This window comes from Lacerta agilis, chromosome 14, assembly GCF_009819535.1.
Source record: "Lacerta agilis isolate rLacAgi1 chromosome 14, rLacAgi1.pri, whole genome shotgun sequence".
In the NCBI taxonomy this organism is placed as follows: Eukaryota; Metazoa; Chordata; class Lepidosauria; order Squamata; family Lacertidae; genus Lacerta; species Lacerta agilis.
Window position 1 is genome coordinate 13,597,248 of NC_046325.1, and position 18,433 is coordinate 13,615,680.

The 18,433-nt window shown below is 47.1% G+C and overlaps 1 protein-coding gene and 1 long non-coding RNA gene across 6 annotated transcripts; one reads left to right on the forward strand and one right to left on the reverse strand.

Annotated features, from left to right (window-relative positions):
* The first annotated feature begins 1,504 nt into the window (after positions 1-1,504).
* On the forward strand, positions 1,505-13,077 carry LOC117058993 (sulfotransferase 1C2-like). Of its 5 annotated transcripts, XM_033170428.1 has the most exons (9): positions 1,576-1,592; positions 3,563-3,634; positions 5,397-5,568; positions 6,500-6,625; positions 7,406-7,503; positions 9,672-9,798; positions 10,940-11,034; positions 12,073-12,253; positions 12,835-13,077. In XM_033170428.1, exons 3-9 carry the CDS (start codon positions 5,406-5,408, stop codon positions 12,945-12,947), a joined length of 903 nt encoding a protein of 300 aa, XP_033026319.1. In that variant the 5' UTR covers positions 1,576-1,592; positions 3,563-3,634; positions 5,397-5,405; the 3' UTR covers positions 12,948-13,077. The 5 variants fall into 5 exon arrangements, with proteins under 5 accessions (XP_033026320.1, XP_033026323.1, XP_033026319.1 ...); XM_033170429.1 differs by lacking the exon at positions 3,563-3,634 and having other exon boundaries at positions 1,505-1,592; XM_033170432.1 differs by lacking the exon at positions 3,563-3,634 and having other exon boundaries at positions 1,526-1,592; positions 5,400-5,568.
* A 1,712-nt stretch (positions 13,078-14,789) lies between these two features.
* LOC117058758 lies at positions 14,790-17,984 on the reverse strand. The gene is made up of 2 exons (XR_004427877.1): positions 17,888-17,984; positions 14,790-15,477 (listed from the first exon to the last, which is right to left on the reverse strand). It is a non-coding gene; the product is annotated as an uncharacterized LOC117058758 (long non-coding RNA).
* Between the last annotated feature and the right edge of the window lie 449 nt (positions 17,985-18,433).

Sequence of the window (18,433 nt, forward strand, 5' to 3'; positions counted from 1 at the left end):
CACCGATTGCTCTTTTTTAAAAGAGCCCATTGAAGTCAGGGAGAAAGAATCCAAAGCACACAATTTTCTGCTGCTATCTTTTTTACTCCCTATGTGGAAAGCTTTCCATTATTATTTTTTTTATAAAAAATTTATTATTTTCTACAATAAACAACAAATACATCAAACAAATAACCAAAAACAATTGACAAAAAACAAAAAACACAGCAAACACATTAAAACAACATAAGAAAGTATATTAGTATTGAACGCAGTCGAGAGAATGGGGGAAGTTCCTTAAAGAAGATTTGAAATTAGAATTAAACAATGATCTATTTAGTGTTCCTGTCTAGGTATGTATAAGCTTTCCATTTTTTAAAGAAAACATTACTTCTAAAGTAATGGATGCATAAGAAATGGATACAGTTGCCAACCAAACTGAGCAGTTAAGATTGGATAAAATGCCAGTCAAATATAAAATCAAGGTTGGCATGAACCTTTCTCAGGAGACTATTTTATATTTGTTTCTCTGTCCCTTTTCATTCATCTTTTCAGTTTGCACTTTCCTGGTTTTACCACCCCACCCCACCCCTCTCTCCCCTAATGTTATGCTATATACAGGACTAATATCGCACATGGAATGTTACTGATCTACAGAAAAGACTTGACGACCTGAAAAAAAGAGACAATGCACGCACTTGTGTAAACTAAACTATCTTTAATAAAAATTGTTATTTTTTTAAAGAAAAGTTTGCACTTTCCTGACAGGTGCCTTGAGCAACATCTCTTCTGGGGGACAAAGAGTGTTGGTAAAGTATTTTAACTTGGGCTAAGTTAAGTTTGTTATTTGGGGGTGGGGAGTGTTGTATTTTCCCCAAATGTCCCTAAATTCTGTATAGGGAAGTTTTAAATGTTGTCATAAAAAGGTAAAGGGACCCCTGACCCCTTTTTAACAATTCTAGCTCTACTGCCGGAGGCCAGTATGCCTCCGAATACCTGCTGCTGGGGAATACAAATGTGGAAAGCACTGTCAGGCTTGGTTCCTTTTTGTTCCCTTGGTTGGTCACAGTGAGAACAGGATGCTGGACTAGATGGGCCTTTGGCCTGGTCCAGCAGGGCTTATTTCCATATGAGAGAGTCAGAAACAGACTGTGGTGTGTGTTTTTGCAGCAGCAAAATCACTGGTGCCCATCTTGAGATTCTGCCCCTTCCCCTACATACAGAACTTTCTCTGCCTTTCTACAGAACTACAACACCCCGCTTTAGATGAAACAGCAGGTGCAGTTTGAATGCAGAAAGGCGTCAAAGGCAAAGAGATGGCTATAAATCATTGGTGATCTAGGCAGGTTTGCCCAGCAACAAACAAGAGGGGGTTCTTGATACAATTCATAACCATATCACTGATCAAACTAAGCAGATGGACTTTGGAACCGGGATTAAGCTCAAACAGGTTGTGGAAAGAGAAGTCTCTTGGATGCTAGCAATGGTGATTGGGTTGGGGTTCTGCCAATCATATGACCTACAGTATGTTTCAGTGTAAAAAGGATTAGCCGCTGAGGCCACACTTGCCATTTCCAGGAGCCCCAGAGCGCTTGGCTGTTGGACAGATCCATGTAAGTAGCTACGTCTGGGAGACTTTTTGCCACCTTCTCTTTTAAAATCTCTGTTAAATGGTGTTGGCAGACTGAACTGAGCAAGTCTGATGTTACAGGAGTATGCGACGCTAAATTTTGTGTGTGATAGGCTGCAAATTAAGAAAAGGGTGTCTTAGGAGGCAAATAATTCCACCCAGAGGCAGAGACCTACCATGATGTGAATTTTCTGCTTAAGCTTGGAGGGGGGGGGGCAAGAGGGAGAAAGGAAAGAGAGAGAGAAAGAGAGAGAGACCAGACCTGTGGACTCAGTGCTCTTCAGGCAAGTTTCACTGGAATTAACAGGAACCAGGCAAGTCTGGGTGTGACCGCAGCTCCCAATGAGTTCACCAGGGCTTCTTCTGAAAAATTTCTGAAGCGGTTTTGTGCCTGTAAACGCAGTGTTGCCTGATGCTGGCCTGTCACTTCAGATCACTGAGTCTCTCTAGTCCTCTGTTGTGCGTAAGCAAGAGACATGTTTCCCTTCAAGGCGCCAAGTGTGCGATGGGTGCTGTCGAGCTGCAGAGGTGGAAACAGCTCATTTTCCAACTTCCACGATAGCTGGGTCCACCTCTGCTGTTGGAGGCAGTATGCAGGGAATTGCCAAGGATTAAGAGAGCGCTGTTGTGTTCATGTCCTGCTTGTGGGCTTCCTCTAGGCATCTGGTTGGCCACTGTGAGAACAAGAGAGCCAGGGCGGTGCAGCGGTAGAGCGTTGGACCAGGACTGAGGAGTCCCGGGTTCAAATGCCTGCTTTCAGCCATGAAGCTCACTGGGTGACCTTGGGCCTAGTTATCTCTCTCAGCTTAACCTACCTCACAGCAGAGGCGCCAGTTCATCAGGGATGGGTGGGGGTGCGGGTTTCAACATTTTGAAATGATCCAGTTCAAAAATCATGCTGTAATCGTTTCTGAGCTGGTGGCTGTCGGAAGCGGGTGCCAGGAGCAGGTCAGCAATAAATCACTCAGCATCTATGAAATTAACTCTTTATTCAATAAAGCACAGTCAGCTCAGGAGGCCAGGCCTAGTGAGTGAGCACAGCCACTCATCCCAGCAGAAATTGCCTCTATGAGGCAGTTGTGAGCACTGGTGGAGGAAGGCGGGTGCCGGGTGTGTGATCCGCACCGGGTGTCAGCCGTGAGGGCGGGTGACATCGCCGTGCCACCCCCCCAACGCTCGCCAATTCCCCATCTTAAGTCCACTGCTGTTGAACTGGCGCCAGATCCAGACCTTCCAAACAAAAAAGGAACAGCAAGCCTTCCAGAGTAGCAGGCAATATGGGGAAGAATTTTGCATTCTAAAAATCATGCATTGGTTTTAAGAGAAATTTGGGTGCTTCTAGTCCCCCTGAGACCAAACTATATATGGTACTTACTTGCTAGGAGATCTCTCAAAAGACACCCCCCTCCCCAAAACACCCTGTGATCTCCAGCAAAAGACTGGCATGGTGTGGGAAAGACCGTAATCATTTTCCTCTGAAAATACCCCTCCCCTCCAAAAAACAAACAAACCTCCCTCCCAAAATAGCTTTTCCCACTTCCTCCTCAAGTTTCCTCCATCACCCCCTTGGAGGACGGGAAGCATTTTTGCTTCTTTATGTAGCTATTCAAACTCCCTTCCTCCAAGGTTTGAAGAGCAAACTTACTGGCAGTGCTCCGCATAAGTCCAGCTCAGTGATCCTTCACAGTTCCAGGAATGCAAAACTGATGTCACCTGCAGTGGTCCTATTTAATTCTGAGGAGCAGAATCCCTTTTGTCAAGGCTGGAGTCAGACGGCAGCTAACCGCCTGGTTAAATTGTTAAGAAAACAACCCAAAAGGACTTAGGAAGTTTAACTGTGCAGCTTTCACGCTACAAAGCTTTGAAGGGAGAAGCTTTTATAATCCACCTCTTCTGGGAGGGACCTTCCAAGCTTTTCAACTACGAACCAATCAGACCCGGTTTCCTTTCCAGTTGTGGCTGCTGCAGGGAAAGAGCTAACAGGGAAGTCTCTGAAGCTCAACATCAACTCTGCAAGGACGAAAGGTAAAAAAATTGGCAATGAGTTGGTACTTTACAGTGGCAGCACTGCCACACTTTGAAATGCTCCCTGGTTTCCCTGTACTCTTTTTGGTGCCCGGTGAAAATATTTCTGTTTAGGCAAACCTACCATAGCTGTCAACCCTCCCTGCTGTTCCCCGCTGCTATAATAAGGGAATTTCCCACAAAAAAGGGGGGGAAAGGTTGACAGCTATGACCCAGACATGTGCTGGCTTTTAGCTTACAGTTTGAATTAATTGTTGGATGTTTAAAATACTGTTTTTAACTGAATTGGTTGGTTGTTTTTTTTTACTGATGATTTGATTGTCTTATAATTCTTTTTGCAAACCGCTTTGGGGCTTCATTACAATCAAGCAGTATATAAACCTCATGATGTACAATCTAAATGTAAGTGGTCTGTCTCAAGAGGTTCCTGCTAAACACCAAATGGGTGTCCACTCTCTGCTTGGGCGAGGGATTTTAGGGTGTTTCAAACTCACACCTGAGCCTTCTTCCCCGCCCCGTTCATTTTACATTTTTCTGCACCTATAACATTTTAAGTTTTTTTTTGGGGGGGGGGAGGGAGCACAATATATGATCTAGCCATTTGTGTGATGCACAGCCTCTGCCTACCTAGATGCAACAGACAGTGATTCTTCTGCAGACACGCTGTGGGATGTAACATAAACAGTCAAGTACAACACTTCCTGTTTGCCCTGAGCGGACACAGGATGTTACTGCAGCCAGGAGGACTTCCTATCACACCTGGTCTGGAGCATCCTCCCCCTGCATGTGACCAGGTAGATGGGCGTGACCATGTGAGACCCTGTAAAAGGGCTGGTCATGCAGCCATCTTCCCTTTCTTTTGCTGCTTTCTTCCGATACTGATGTATTTTGCTGTCTGCTGGCTCTCAGCCTGCAGGACATGGGCTTATATCCCTACATGGGACGAACCCACTCTGTTTTCTGTAACTTCAAGGTAAAGCCTGCCTTCAGGGAACCTACTGTGAACTGAATGTAAGTAAACTTCCAGTTATACTTTTAAAAGAAGACTGTTGTGTCTTTATTCTTTTTAGGGGGGATAAAGGGGGAATTTACCAGGATCAAACCCAATCTGGACAAGCCACATTGGATTGCTTAAGTAAAGAGAGTCCAACGGATCTATCAACTAGCTTCCTGCAATATTCTGGGGAATGTACTCTGCTACTAACTCACAAGTGTGAGCGAGAAAGGATCATATTTAATCAATATATCCTCTCCTACTATGCATGGCATTCCAACACACACCACACATTTAATACACCCACCCAAAAAAGAAAACTGGGAACTGTAGTTTACCCCTCAAAGAGCTATAATACCCAGCACCCTGGTGGATGGAAAGGTGGGGAAAGGCCAAGGTGGGGAATAGGTTGTGGAGGGAGCAGGGCTATCTGGGGGGGGGGGCTGTGGGTCCAATGGGGGTACACAGAGCCTGTGATTATCCTCCTCCCTTCCTGCCTTCCTTTTTCTCTGGCAGGGCTCTTGTACCTTTTGGCAAGCAGAAATTAAAAAGGTGTTGAAGCCCTTCTGAGGAAACCCACATCCAGCTGTGTTGTACATGCCTGTTGTTGTTAAAGGCTCAAGAGTCCTGATATATATATAACAAAGAGAGAGGTGGCAACCGTAAACCGAACGCATACGTTGGCAACCATGGAAGGTCTGTTCCCTCAAAGACAGAGACGCATAATAATGCAGGGCGCTGTATTTTCCTTGCGTCTTGTTTCCCCAGCAGAGAGCAATGCCTACAGGACAAGGGAAGGATGCCCAACCAGAGGGCCGCCCAGAGCTGGGCGAAGTGGACGGGATTCCCCTGGCAAAGGCTACTTGTCAGGAATGGGGCCGGATCCAGAACTTCCAGGCAAAGCCAGATGACCTGCTCATTTGTACATATCCCAAAGCAGGTAAGAATTCAGGGACAAAGCTGCACCCAGTTTGGGAGTTTCAGGAGCACAAAACTCAGGATGAGTCCAGCAAAGTCCTATATTCGGTTCTGCTAGGTAGGCAATTATTACATTCAGCTCTGCGGGTGGTGATCAGTCCATGCAATAATGTTTGTTCTTTTTATTTTCAGAATCTCTAGGTTCATCATTTTTGTGTTTTTTTATTATTATTAAAAAAAACAAGTTCTTAGTCCTAGTGAGTTTGAATGCTGTGCTTAAAACCATGTGTGCAAAGAGGGATTTAAAGGTCTCTGTATCTCCCTTTCTTACAGCTAGCAAAAGCAGTATATAGTGGACGCTCGGTTGTAAACGTGATCCGTGCGGGAGGCATGTTTGCAACCTGCAGCATTCGCAACCCGCAGCGCTGCGTTTGCGCATGTGCGGGTCGCAACTTGGCGCTTCTGTGCATGCACAAAGTGTGATTTAGTGCTTCTGCGCAAGCGCTGAAACCCAGAAGTAACCCATTCCGGTACTTCCAGGTTTGGCGTGGTGCGCAACCCGAAAACGCACAACCTGAAGCGGCCATAATCCGAGGTATGACTGTAAAGTGTGCAAAGTTGGCACATAGTGGTAAATATGCAAATATGCAGAATAGTTAGCTTGCTGCGCTACTGATTACTGTAAACTTTCTGGGCACAGATCCACAACCACAACGTTGCACCTGCTAGTTCATAGTGATAGATGGAAAGTGATATGCATTAGTGGCTGAAGTCACACAGGTGCTGAGCTGTATACGGCATGCACAGGAGCCCTGTAAGCCAAACGGGAAAGGGGATTTTAAGTTTCAAATAGCAGACAGGGCAAGAGAGCTGAGGTCCTGGGCAAAAGACTGGGCCTGAATATATGAGTGCTGATTTTCCTTCTCTCTCTCTCTCTTTGTGCATTATGCCAGGTACCACCTGGATACAAGAGATAGTGGATATGATCCAACAAGAAGGTGACCTGGAGAAATGCCAGCGGGCCCCTGTGCATCATCGCCACCCATTCATTGAGTGGGCACGGCCACCCCAGCCCTCAGGTGACAAATACCGCACCATCCATATTCCTGTGGTGCCCAACCCAATCTCTGGGCGGGGAGAGATTTCTGGAGTGCCTGCTTTTACTTAGTTTCATTGGAATGAAGGTCACGAGACTGTGGCATCTTTAGGATATATGGCTTTACTTCCACAGGTGTGCAACCTGAGCATAGGCTCACAGCAGGAACACTCCAACAGATCTTGGCCTCCCCTTTAGGTTTCCAAGGAACCTCTATCCCTTTCTTTCTCTAGCTTCCAGCCCAGGCAAAACTCACCCCAGACTAGCCCCCCTGGCCTCCCCTCCCCTCCTTTCTAAGATGACATGGTATCCAGCCAGGTGAGATGGGGAAAGGCCCACTCTTCTCCTCCCAGAAGCATCTCCAGTTGTTTCTATGGCAACACACCTGGTCTTTGCCAACCTCTAGGCATGTGCAGATAGGATGCTTAACAGACTTGGCCAGGGCCCTTATTTTGAAAAAGAGACCGTTCTGACCAGTTCAGCAGGTTCCCTCTTATAAAAGGCTGCCATATTGTAGATACAAAACCACAGGCTGCGTTGGAACCCATAGGTTTCCTCCAAACCAACCCTTCAATCCTATAACATCATAAAATGGGTTTCTCAGCATAACCTACCTTCCCCATGTCTCCCTGAAAGGCCAATCATGTAACTTGATTTGGATTTTGAAATGGATTCATTTTTCGCTGTGTTTTGCCCTCCAAAATGGGACAAGATGATCTCCCATCCCTGTTCCGCCACTAATGCCTCATTCTTCTTTGACCAGGGGTTGATCAAGCAAACGCGATGCCTTCTCCACGGACTCTGAAAACCCATCTCCCCGTGCAGTTGCTCCCTCGGTCCTTTTGGGAGCAGAACTGCAAGGTAAGGGATGGAAAAGGGGGCCTCACACTTTGGGAAGAGACAACCTTTTGCTTCATTCTGAGAGGTAGATCCTAGGCTAAACTAGGTGCCACGCTAATTTCAGGAAGGCAATCAGCATGTATGCTTTTAAAAATATAAAAATATCAGTAACTGCTGTGAGATAACCCTAAGCAGGACTCCTCCTCCTCTCCATTGCAATGTTGCAACAAAAATGTCTTTCTGATGCAAATAGCTTTGCAGAGGCAATGTTAATTGGGACCATGGTGAAGGATGGAGAGCTAAACTCTCCCTTTCCACCCCCTGTGGTTCCAGCACCCTCAGCACCTGTTCTTTACATTTTTTAAAAAAATGTGCATATTAATTGCATTCGCATAATTAATTTCAACATCTGGGGCCTTCCAGATGTTGTTGAACTACAACTCCCATTATCCCTGATGGTTGGCTACATTGGCTGGGGCTGATGGGAGTTGGGATCTGATAACATCTTGGGGGGGGCACAGGTTTCCCTTTTCCCGAATTTGGCCCTTAGGCAACTCTCTACCACTTGGCTTGTAAACCAGATTCAACCCAACTGCCAGAGCAGCTACTTCCCATTTCCAGATGTTTGTCTGGATGCGATGAAAGTCTTTTTGTTGTGGGACAGTTGCACATGTCCTATGTGGTTCAGCGGCCACCACGTGGCAAACAGGTGTCTGGACTCCATGGGGTGCATCTCAGCCTCTTGTGACCTTTGCAAGAGAATGGTCCAAGGATATATGATGCTGTTGCATTGCTAGGCAAGGTCAGCTCCAGACTGTCTGTATTCTGCTTGAGGGATTCAGACACATACCAGAACATTAGATCTCTGCAGTTGTCAGGGTGCTGTCAGCAGATCCTGGCTGGTTGCCCAGGAAAGTATAAAGACAAGGAAGAGTTTTCTTTTTCATTTCAGTCTTTACAGAGAGAGGCTATAGAACCCAGCCTCTTGGATAAAGGCGTTGTCCCGAGTGAATCTCCACCCCGCCCACCCCCGTCTCTCCCACTTCCTCATTCGTCACTTCTGTGGGTGCTGCGATGTGCCCTCTGTCTTTGAGCTCTTTGCTCTCCTACTTTTAAGGCTCGCCCGGTTCTGGGTGATGGAGGGTCTGGAATGCTTTCTAACGACTACATGTCAACCAGGTGTTGCTCTGGCTCTTCCATGATTTCCCAACTTTCCCCCCTCCCCATCTGCCTCTGAGCTGCAACCTCCCTCAACCCCCTGTTGTTAAATCTATACTGTCTTCCTCTTCCTCCTCCCTGGAAGGTTCAGGATGGGGAGGTGGCCTTCCCCCACTCCTCCTCTGCCCAGTCCCTGACAGCAGTTAAAATAGATTGAAGTGCTTTTTGCAGTTTGCAAAGTGATGGGGATATACACTGCAAAGTTTGGGATGAATGAATGATCAGCAGGGAAATGTATAACCACCATGCAAACAAAACAGGATGGATGCCACTGTTGTATAAACTCCCTGCAAACAAATCAGAACAAATGATTTGTGAAGACCGGAATGTTGGTGCTTCCAGATGACCTGTTTATTGACCATTCATCCTGATTAGTTTTGTGGCGGGCTTAGCAGACATAGATTTAGTAATCATTCATCCTGACTTGTTGTGGAGGTTAGATGATGTTGCATCAAAGCAAGTGCTAGCCCACACTTTCCAGTACATTTCCCCTTCACTTTCCTTATTGCAAAAAATCAAACAGTTGCGGGGATGCAGACTGATCACAGCTGCAAGCAACCCGTAGCATTTGGAGGGCTTTTATTTGCCGCTGTGTCCAGCTGAGGAGTCTGGGGTCGTGTTTAGGAAAAGTTACAACGCTTCCCTGAGTTCTTGGCAAGTTTTAGGGAGCTGCTTTAAGTCTGTGGAAAGTGTGTTGCCTCCAAGACAACTATAATCATGCAACCTGAATATTTCTTTACACGGCTGTCGTTATTTTTGGATGGCGTTCAGTTTGGAAGCACCCCTTGTCTAATGTCTTGTCTAAACTTTGTGCAACCAAAGGGAAGGAGAGAAAGGGTAGAGATGCTGAAAGTGGATACTCTGGTGTGTCCTAGATCTGTCTTCTTGGAGCTTCCTGGAGCAAAAGCTGGTTAATGACTGAATCTCCTAGTTAAATGCATTAATGTCTCCCGTTTGTCTTCCCCAATCAGTTCCTTTACGTGGCAAGGAATGCCAAGGACTGCATGGTGTCCTATTTCCATTTCCAAAGGATGAGCAAGGTGGTACCTGCCCCCGGAACATGGCAGGAATATTTTGAGACTTTCATGGCAGGCAAAGGTGAGTGCTATTCCGCTCTGGTCAGACCTCACCTGGAGTACCGTGTCCAGTTCTGGGCATCACAGTTCAAGAAGGATACTGACAAGCTGGAACGTGTCCAGAGGAGGGCAACCAAAATGGTCAAAGGCCTGGAAACGATGCCTTATGAGGAATGGCTTAGGGAGCTGGGTATGTTTAGCCTGGAGAAGAGAAGGTTAAGGGGTGATATGATAGCCGCCATGTTCAAATATATAAAAGGATGTCATATAGAGGAGGGAGAAAGGTTGTTTTCTGCTGCTCCAGAGAAGCGGACACGGAGCAATGGATTCAAACTACAAGAAAGAAGATTCCACCTAAACATTAGGAAGAACTTCCTGACAGTAAGAGCTGTTCGGCAGTGGAATTTGCTGCCAAGGAGTGTGGTGGAGTCTCCTTCTTTGGAGGTCTTTAAGCGGAGGCTTGACAGCCATCTGTCAGGAATGCTTTGATGGCGTTTCCTGCTTGGCAGGGGGTTGGACTGGATGGCCCTTGTGGTCTCTTCCAACTCTATGATTCTATGAAAAACAACGCACCCTTCCCTCCTAATCTTTTTTATTCTAGCAGTGACAACACTTTGCATGTGTGAGAAAGTTAGAATAAGGAAAAGGTCAGATGCAGTTGGTGACAGTGTTTGTAAATTGCATTTGGTAGTGATATTAGCGGGGACCCAGGTGGCGCTGTGGGTTAAACCACAGAGTCTAGGGCTTGCTGATCAGAAGGTCAGCGGTTCGAATCCCTGCCACGGGGTGAGCTCCCGTTGCTCGGTCCCAGCTCCTGCCCACCTAGCAGTTCGAAAGCACATCAAAAGTGCAAGTAGATAAATAGGGACCGCTCCAGCGGGAAGGTAAACGGCGTTTCCGTGCGCTGCTCTGGTTCGCCAGAAGCGGCTTAGTCATGCTGGCCACATGACCCGGAAGCTGTCTGCAGACAAACGCCGGCTCCCTTGGCCTATAAAGCGAGATGAGCGCCGCAACCCCAGAGTCGGACACGACTGGACCTGATGGTCAGGGGTCCCTTTACCTTTACCTTTTAGTGATATTAGCAGCAGTAGCATTGTGGTTTTTTGCTCCTGCTGGGGGATTTGTCACTGTGCCCCTCATCGCCCCCACTCTGTGTCTTCCAGTGGGCTGGGGCCCGTGGTACGATCACGTGAAAGGCTGGTGGAAGGCAAAAGACACGCACCGTGTGCTCTACCTCTTCTATGAAGACATAAAAAAGGTGAGCAGATCAGGAAGGCGGTGGGGCCTTCTGGGCAGCATCCCTTGCTGAGATCAGACTCTGCTCTGCACCCTGGCAATAGTGCAGGGATGGTGTGGAGTGAATCTGCAAAGGGGAGAAAGTGTCAAAAAGCCTGTCCCATCCGCCACACTCAGAATGAATTGCTGGTGAGAATCAGATGGCGGCTCTGTCATCGCCTCTCCTTCATCTCTTTGCCAAAAGGAAGCAGGAAGAGGCTGCTAATAAGTTGGGGGTGGGACAGCTCCACAAACATATTTGCCTGCCTATCCTTGGTCCTCTTTCCCCACTTTCATTTGCCACTTTGTAAGCCCGGCATAGGCAAACTCAGCCCTCCAGATGTTTTGGGACTACAACTCCCATCATCCCTAGCTAACAGGACCAGTGGTCAGGGATGATGGGGATTGTAGTCTTAAAACATCTGGAGGGCCGAGCTTGCCTGTGCCTGTTGTAAGTTTTTAACAGATCCTGTGTTGTGTCTCCAACCCTGGTTTCCCATCTTGTCTGCCTGCCTCCTCCTCCTCCTTCTATGTTAGCGATTCTGGGCCTGATCCTGCAGACACTGCTCACATGTCCCAGGTACCCTTTGACATTGCAGCAGCCTTCACCGTGGCCTATAACCCGTCCCCCTTCACCACCAGCCGGTGTGGCCTATGGCCAGGGGTGATGGGAAGACTCAAGGTTGAGGGGGACTGCATTTGAGGGAGGACAAGAATACAGTTGAGGGGGACTGCATTTGAGGGAGGACAATACAGTGACCACAGCAATAAGCCCTGCGAACAAGGAATAAAAGCTGTTAACGTGGTTTCCTTCTGGCTTTTACACTATTATGAGGGAGGTCTCCATGTTGGCCAGTTTGAAAAAAATGGGCAGATTGCGAAAGATTTACAAGCAGATCTGTCTGCTTGGGACACCAAGGCACTTCTCCTAAACATTCCTGTTCTCAGCGCCACCCTACCCCCTTCCCAGCATCCTTTTTCTCAGGCCAATCCCTGCCACACTTTCTCCATCTCCACACAGGACCCAAAGCGTGAGATCCAGAAGGTGATGCAATTCATAGGGAAGCAACTGGATGAGGCGACGGTGGACAAGATTGTCCGCCATACTTCCTTCGAAGTCATGAAGGACAACCCCATGGCTAACCGGGCTGGTGTGCCCCTCTCGGTCATGGACCTGTCCATTTCCCCATTCATGAGGAAAGGTATGGCTTCTCCCTCAACGTCTTTATTTTGGATGGTGCCAACTATGCTCAACAGGCAGAACGTTGAAATCCCACAAGTCACGCCACCTGAAGGAAATGGGCATTGCCTTAGAGGGCCCTCCAGACTGGTGTTTTAATGTTCATTGGTGGTGGATTTATTCATTGTTCTGTGATGCTACGCCGTGTTTGCTGTCTGGAGGGGTATAGTGAGGCAAAACTGGAACAAAAATGAACCAGAACATTTGTGGTATAAAAAGTTGCAGGATTTCAGTTGTGGAAAATGAAGCAGTGTGACCGCTGCAAAATGTTTGCGGGGGCACACAGCATTGAAAGTGGTATCTCATGTGACCACAAATCATGAAAACGCAAGAAGGATATCCAAGTCCCCAACATATAGAGACTCTTTCTTCTAACATCCCCCCGCACCCTTGCAAAATCTCTCATTGAGGGATTACTGCTACATCCTAACGACATTGAGTGCTGTGAATATACCCACCCTGGTAATTTATGGGGCATAATAGCAGACAGTGCTGCTGAAAACTTCTACCCATTACGCTGAGTGGATTGTGTTTCTTTTATAGGGACAGTTGGGGACTGGAAGAATCACTTCACGGTGGCTCAGAATGAGTGGTTCAATGAAGACTACCAAAGAAAGATGGCTGATACTACCCTGACATTCACCATGGAGCTCTGAGAGCCAAAAGTCCAATGTCAGAATCCCTTAAGAGGATTCCCTGAAAAGCGAAGGCTCACCTCAGCCAATGTCCTCAGGGGGTTTGCCTTTTCCAGCAGCACTAATAAAGAAAAAGTGTTTTATAATTTCATTGGCTGTATGTTTGGATGCTTGATTCCATGTGGGTGGGGACACTGCCTTCTGCTTGGTTGCATTTCCTGATGCACATTGTGGCATTTGGTTTCTGGTGCAGACCTTGGTGCATCTATGAGGCCCCTAAAAACTCCAGCTTTCACTGAGAGAGGTGAGAGAAGTCTAGGGCACTTCTAAAGGTAAAGGGACCCCTGACCATTAGGTCTAGTCGCAGACAACTCTGGGGTTGCGGCGCTCATCTCGCCTTATTGGCCGAGGGAGCCGGCATGCAACTTCCAGGTCATGTGGCCAGCATGACTAAGCGGCTTCTTGTGAACCAGAGCAGCGCACAGAAACACCATTTACCTTCCCACCAGAGTGGTACCTATTTATCTACTTGCACTTTGACGTGCTTTTGAACAGCTAGGTTGGCAGGAGCAGGGACTGAGCAATGGGAGCTCACCCCGTCGCGGGGATTCAAACCGCCGACCTTCTGATCGTCAAGCCCTAGGCTCTGTGGTTTAACCCACAGTGCCACCCGCGTCCCAGGGCACTTCTAGCCTGTGACTATTTTCAGGTGAGATTCAGCTTTAATTGCACAGCCTGAATTTGCTGGCATGTGACTGAATCTTATCTGAAAATTGGATCATTTAATATGGAATGACCCCTCTTGTAGAACAAACCCAATCCCTCAAAAGATCAGATTTCTTGCAGTGATGGGGAAATGCCCCAGAAAGTGAGAGATAAACATTTGCTAGCCTCACAATCCATCTAACCTCCTCACAAATAAATATGGATGAGTGCTCATTCGATACCCAGTGTTGGCTAACCTGTCTGCAAACAAACCAGGATGAATGGCTGATAAGCAGATCTGGAAGCTAAGCTAGTCTCCTCACAACTGAAGACAAGTTGTTATGAATGTGAGCACAGCATTTCTGATTGTCCTGTTGCTTTTTTGATGGATTCAGTCAGGTAAGTTGTGCAAATACTTTAATTCCTGAAACCACGTCACAGGCTCACCGTATTCCTGCACAAATATGCACTTAAGACAGGTAAGCAAAAGACAATGGGAAGGCTTTCCCATTTCCTTCCTCCTTGCAGAGAAATATTTGAGGTCAATTTGGGAGAGTCAAAATGGCTTCAGGATTGCTCTCCTGTACTTCTGACATGTGATTACGTATGTGTTTGCCTTGTACATTTATGAACATTTATTTTATATTTGGGACCTTAGAATTCTTATAACAACTCTGACTTGACTGTGGGGCAGTTACAGGACGTTGCATCAAGCAAATGCTGTCCCACTCTTTCCATTGCATTTCCTTCTCCTAATCACAAACATTTCACTTATCAGAAAAAGCCTGAGATTTTTTGGTGGGGAGAGTGTGTTTGTTGTGCAAGAGTTGCAAAGCAACTTTAATTGCACAACTTACCCGACTGAATCAGTTTCATGATTATACAAAGGGATGAGGCAGGGGCCACGCAGAGCCCTGAGGCCTGACACTGGCACCAAATCCTGCTAAGCCTCTTCTGGTTCTGAGATGTCACCAGGCCTGCTTTCAAGCAGATTCTGTGCAGTGTAAACATGTTTAGAACAAAGGAACTCAATCAAACTTGAGATTAGCCTGGCATGTCCAGTATCTGGTTGTGCATTTCTCTGTTGAGACCCCACTACACCCAGCCACTCTGACAGGTCTGCCCTGAATCCCAGAAGACTAAACTAGAACGAGCCAATACAGAAACCAGAATTTTTTTTACTATGTACTCGCCACACCAGGCAATATTATCACGATTGTTTCTTGTCCAAGCACCTGTGTCGGAATTTCATTTCAGTGGTTGGTACTCCAGGGGTCGCTTTTCTTAGCCTCCAACTCCCCATACCCTGACGGCTGTTCCCCAGGGGCTTCGTCCAATGTGTTGCTTCTCCTGACGGCTGCGTCTTGGTAGTCATCCAGGCAAAGATTTCTCTCCCTGTCCTCCTTCTCCTTTGCCCACCTCTGTAGCACTCCTTGTGGCCAGTTGACTTGATAATAGCACGGTTCGACTGGGGGGGCAAAAGGATCCAGACACTGACAGTAGACATCTGCTCTTACCTTGGCCAGTGCTCTCAGGGGGTGGCGGAGCCTCATCAGGCCCTGTGGTTCTTGGCTATTTTTGTCTGGCTCCTTCCCAAGTCTTTTGGTTGCATCTTCTGGGTGGACCTGAGGCAGCTCCCTGGGATCTGCACCTCTGGATGGGAGCTGATCAGGAGAATGTAATGATTGTTCAGACTGGAAAGAGGCGGAATCCATGATGCAACGGGACAGGAGGAAGCCTTGGTTATCAAGGTGTGGAACTGGTTATCAGCTATTCTTTCGTACAAGGATTGCGGCCACCACAACAGCCGAGGGCAACCTCTACACCTTGGCACTGGCTCACACAGCTGGTAGGAAACCAAGGAAAGTTTCTGGGGAGGAAATTAGGAAAATTAGAACCAGTTTACCTAAAGGATTGCCTTCTACTATATCAGGCATGGGGGACCTCGGGCCCTCCTGTCCCCAGGCTGCCCTCCCTCCTGGACCCCTCACTGACCCTCCACCACCCCTTCCTCAGTGGCTTTTGCCAGGCCTTCGACTGCTTTTGCCAGGCCTTCGACTGCAGTGATCTCTCTTGCTTGCATGGATGAAGGGCTGTGCTTGTGCATGGGCCATTGGTTTTCATGTTGCTGGAATGCAGCTTACAGCTAAGCAAGCTAATAGTTTAGGGCCCCACTCTCTTGGGGCCCCCAAAAAAATTTAAAGGGAAAAACCCTGGATGTACATTTCCAAAATATAAGATAAAAAACAAATAAAATAAAATCTACATACAGCAAATGGCTTTAGATACCTATCAGGTCAGGTCCATAAATTACCATATAGCATATATTAAAACACACAAAAACGGCGACAATTTGTTGTTGACAAAGGACAGCTGGACATATAAAGGGCCCCATTACCTTCAGTAGCTTAGGGTCTCATCAAACCTAAATCCGACCCTGCTCACAGTAAACATGTGAAAATGGTATCCATTAAAGTACTTCCTTTTTGCTTCTCTGACACCCCTCACTTCCTGCATCTGGCTCCTCCCATCATTGCTAAGTGCCCTAAGGTTGACTGCATGGGTGAGATTCCCCACCCTTTCTCTATATGCATCCAGCAGATCCCTGAGATTGTCAGAGGAGGCCTTGCTGATTGTGATGGCCTGGGACTCGGGCTTGGACCAGAGGAGTCTCTGTCTGCACCGGATCCTCTGCCTCAGACATCATCTGAACCAAGTCTGGGGCCTGATCCTGAAGAGTCTCAGTCTGCACAGATTCCCCTGCAGCAAACACCAGCTGGGTCGAGTCAGGGGCCTGAGTCCTGGCTCCAGATGCGGAGATTACCTCGTTGCCTTCAGCTGGGCCATTACTTACAGCTGTTCCACTAATGGTTGGGTCAGGGGAGGCTGAGGCTGCCCCTGGGTCCAGTAACCCTCCGGCGTCTCCCGAGCTGCAGAGACTCAGGTCTGAGAGATGGAGAGACCTGAGAACTCGCAGGAGGAGTGCTCGCCTTCGGGCGAAACAGGGAGGTGAGTCGCCGGGGGAGCAGGACCGGCCGTTGACCCAACAAAGATACTGTAAAAGGCTTTCGGACCCCGCCCCAGGTTGTGGGAGCAACATTGCTGCAAGCTAGATCCTGCCTGGTTTCCTGCCCAGTGTTCTGCCTTGGCTGTCGGACTGACTCCTTGCTGAACCGGACCTGGACCTTGTTCCTCGGATTACCCCCGGGCCCAGCACACTGATGGTGCCTGAGTTGTGGAAGGCCACCTGGTGGTAGCATTCCCTCTGGAACGCTCTCCCACCTAGGACTGGGGAGTGTACCTGTGAGGGGTTAAGGAAAAGGGATGGTCTGCCAATTCTCGCACAACAGGCTGGGAACACAGAGGGTGTTGGTGCCGAGTGTTTTTGTAAAAGGTTAACATAATAAATAAATAAAATGCAATAAAGAAATATTACACTGAGAGTAATTACAAAAGGGAAATAAATTACTTCACTAATTGGATCAGAGGCATTTACTATTTTGCCTGGAGTAATTTTCTTGGTGAGGAGTTAGTATAACCTAATTTGAATTAATGATATTTTCCTTCCTTCCCACAACAAAGTTCAAAATGGATCAAATTCTTTAATAATAATAATAATAATAATAATAATAATAATAATAATAATAATAATTTATACCCCGCCCATCTGGCTGAGTTTCCCCAGCCACTCTGGGCGGCTTTCAACAAAGATTAAAAATACATTAAAACATCAGTCATTAAAAACTTCCCTAAAGAGGGCTGCCTTCAGATGTCTTCTAAACGTCAGGTACTTGTTTGTTTCCTTGACATCTGATGGGAGGGCGTTCCACAGGGTGGACGCCACTACCAAGAAGGCCCTCTGCTTGGTTCCCTGTAACTTCGTTCTTGCAGTGAGGGAACCGCCAGAAGACCCTCAGAGCTGGACCTCAGTGTCTGGGCTGAACGATGGGAGTGGAGATGCTTCTTCAGGTATACAGGACTGAAGCCGTTTAGGGCTCTAAAGGTCAACACCAACACTTAAGGAGATGCCATGGCTGAAAGGAGGTTGTGAGTGTAAGAGAGACGGGAAGCAAATGTAACCAGGGGAGCCTAATTCATGCCTTATCAGGAAACAGGACAGAGAAGACAATGGTTTTACGCATTCACTGTTTTCTGCCTTCCAGAACTGGGAACAAATCACCACAATTTTACATCAGTCTTGCTTCCTTCAGCGCACTGGTCCCAAACTAAACTGGTTCCTACGTGAACATACATACCTATGTTAAATGATTTGCAAGATCAAGATTCCTAGCATCCCAGATTGCCTTCACATCCAGTTTCCTCCACATCCAGACAACACCTGTGGTGGTTTTAAAAGCTATTATTACCAGATTGGAGGGTGGGGACAGTTGCTAGGACTTGGGACTACTTTGTTGCCATGACAACTGAAAGTCCCTTTGCTGGTTGCCAAGACAATGGAATTCCCATGGGGGGTGAAGGTTCCCTCCCTCAAGCCAAACCAGATCTGCTCACCAGAGGCCAGGAAGCACCTAGTAATATCGCAGGTAACTTTTGCCTGATGGCTAAGAATTTTCTAGTCGCAATAGCATTTTCACATTTTGCTGTTGCTACTATGGCAGACCAACACGGCTACCTACCTGTCCCTTTAAACTAATTCAACTTTTTGTGTCGCTCTCTTGGCTGTTCGAAAGAAGCTTTCCAAAAAAAATAATAATGCTATTGCTGTTCCTTAATCTTTCCAGATAGATTCTTACTTTAAATTCTTAATATTTTTTATTACGTGATATTTTCATGTTTGTTGT